This window comes from Verticillium alfalfae, genomic scaffold (assembly GCF_000150825.1).
Source record: "Verticillium alfalfae VaMs.102 supercont1.12 genomic scaffold, whole genome shotgun sequence".
NCBI lineage: Eukaryota > Fungi > Ascomycota > Sordariomycetes > Glomerellales > Plectosphaerellaceae > Verticillium > Verticillium alfalfae.
Genome location: NW_003315027.1, coordinates 412,113 through 413,756, shown reverse-complemented (window position 1 = coordinate 413,756; position 1,644 = coordinate 412,113). Strand labels below are relative to the sequence as shown.

The 1,644-nt window shown below is 63.4% G+C and overlaps 1 protein-coding gene across 1 annotated transcript; it reads right to left on the bottom strand.

Annotated features, from left to right (window-relative positions):
• Positions 1-1,006: 1,006 nt before the first annotated feature.
• Positions 1,007-1,270, bottom strand: VDBG_08356 (aspartate aminotransferase; the record flags this gene model as incomplete). Its single annotated transcript, XM_003001265.1, has 1 exon — positions 1,007-1,270. One exon carries the CDS (start codon positions 1,268-1,270, stop codon positions 1,007-1,009), a length of 264 nt encoding a protein of 87 aa, XP_003001311.1.
• Between the last annotated feature and the right edge of the window lie 374 nt (positions 1,271-1,644).

Sequence of the window (1,644 nt, the reverse complement as noted above, 5' to 3'; positions counted from 1 at the left end):
GCGCGTGGGGGGGGGGGCGGCGAGCTTACGGTGAAGCTGTTGACGTGGTGCGTCTCGGGCGTCGTGGCGGCGTAGTGCAGACGGCCTTGGGAGACGAGGGCGTCGAACATGGAGAGGGCCCTGCTGGCGAGGTCGTCGGGCAGGGAGAGGAGCGTCATGGCTGGTGTGTGGCCTCGGGCTGCGACGCTGTTGAAACGAAAGGAAGGGGAGGCTCAGTCGGGCGCTCGTCTGCGAGCTGGTCCAGGTCAGATCGACGAGATGCCTCTCCGTGTCGGCATACGCAGCACAAGTGAGTGATCCAGATGCAGTGCAGAAAGGCGCGGATGAGCGAGACGCTTGTGACGGTGAACTCCAGACTCTTCTCTTCGACGCTACGGTTCATGTTAAAAGCCGCATACGAGGAAGTCACCCGCTAATCTCGTTTGGAAATCACCAGCACTGCGAGTCCACAGCCCGCGAGACAATCATGACTAGCCGCCCACCATCCAGCATCTTGACGGCAGCACAGAAGAGCCAGCTTGGCGGGCCGCCACGCGCCCGGAAGTTAGATGCCCGCCGTGCAGGGCCAGCGGCGCTTCGGAACAGATCGCTCCACCGCTGTGCGTCGGGGGTCCGGTTACATCGGTCGTTGGCATGCGATACAAGGGCCGATCAAGAAGACCAGATTGGCGCGTCCAGCAGATTGTCCCTGCATTTTGTTACAATCGTCATATCGATGGCCAACCACATACACTCCGCTGGTTCCTTCGACACCAGGGGTCGCATCACTCTTGATTCAGCGCAGGACAGGTACCATAACACATGTTGACATTAGCTAGCTGCACGCTTTTGTTCCATGCCAGGCGATCCATGCCCGGCGATCCCTTGAGGCGATTCATCCAGGCGATCCATCCAGGCGATCCATCCAGGCGATCCATCCAGGCGATCCATCCAGGCGATCCATCCAGGCGAAAAGAAGAGCATCTACACGGCCCATGTCCCTCTGTCCGCCGTCGTCTCGGCGGCCCTACGACGACGCCCGGACGACCTTGTCGACGGCCTCGGCAAAGTAGTCGATATTCCTCGTGTTGAGGCCGGCCATGCTGATGCGGCCGTTCTTGGTCATGTAGACGTGCGCGTCGTCGCGCAGCTTGAGGACCTGGGCCTCGGACAGGCCGGTGAAGCTGAACATGCCAATCTGGTCGGTGATGTGGTGCCAGGTGCCGGGGGTGCCGAGGGCCTCGAGCTTGGCGCGCAGGGCCTTGCGCATGTCGATGATGCGGCCGGACATGGCGCGCAGGTTGCCCTGCCACTCGGCAAAGAGGGCGGCGTCGTTGAGGACGGTGGAGGCGATGCGGGCGCCGTAGAGGGGCGGGTTCGAAATCTCGGAGCGCTGCAGGATGGCGAGCTGCGAGGCGATGCGGCCAATGGTGGCCGTGGCGTCGGCGCCGGGGCCCGTGACGACGTGGAAGCAGCCGGCGCGCTCGCCGTAGAGGCCAAAGTTCTTGGCGAAGCTCTGGGCGATGACGAGCTCGAAGCCGCGGTCGACGAAGAGGCGGATGGCGCCGTTGTCCTGGGCGAGGTCGCCGGTGGCGAAGCCCTGGTAGGCGCAGTCGAAGACAGGGGAAGTGGTTCTTGGTCCGCAGCAGGTCGGCGAGCTCGGGT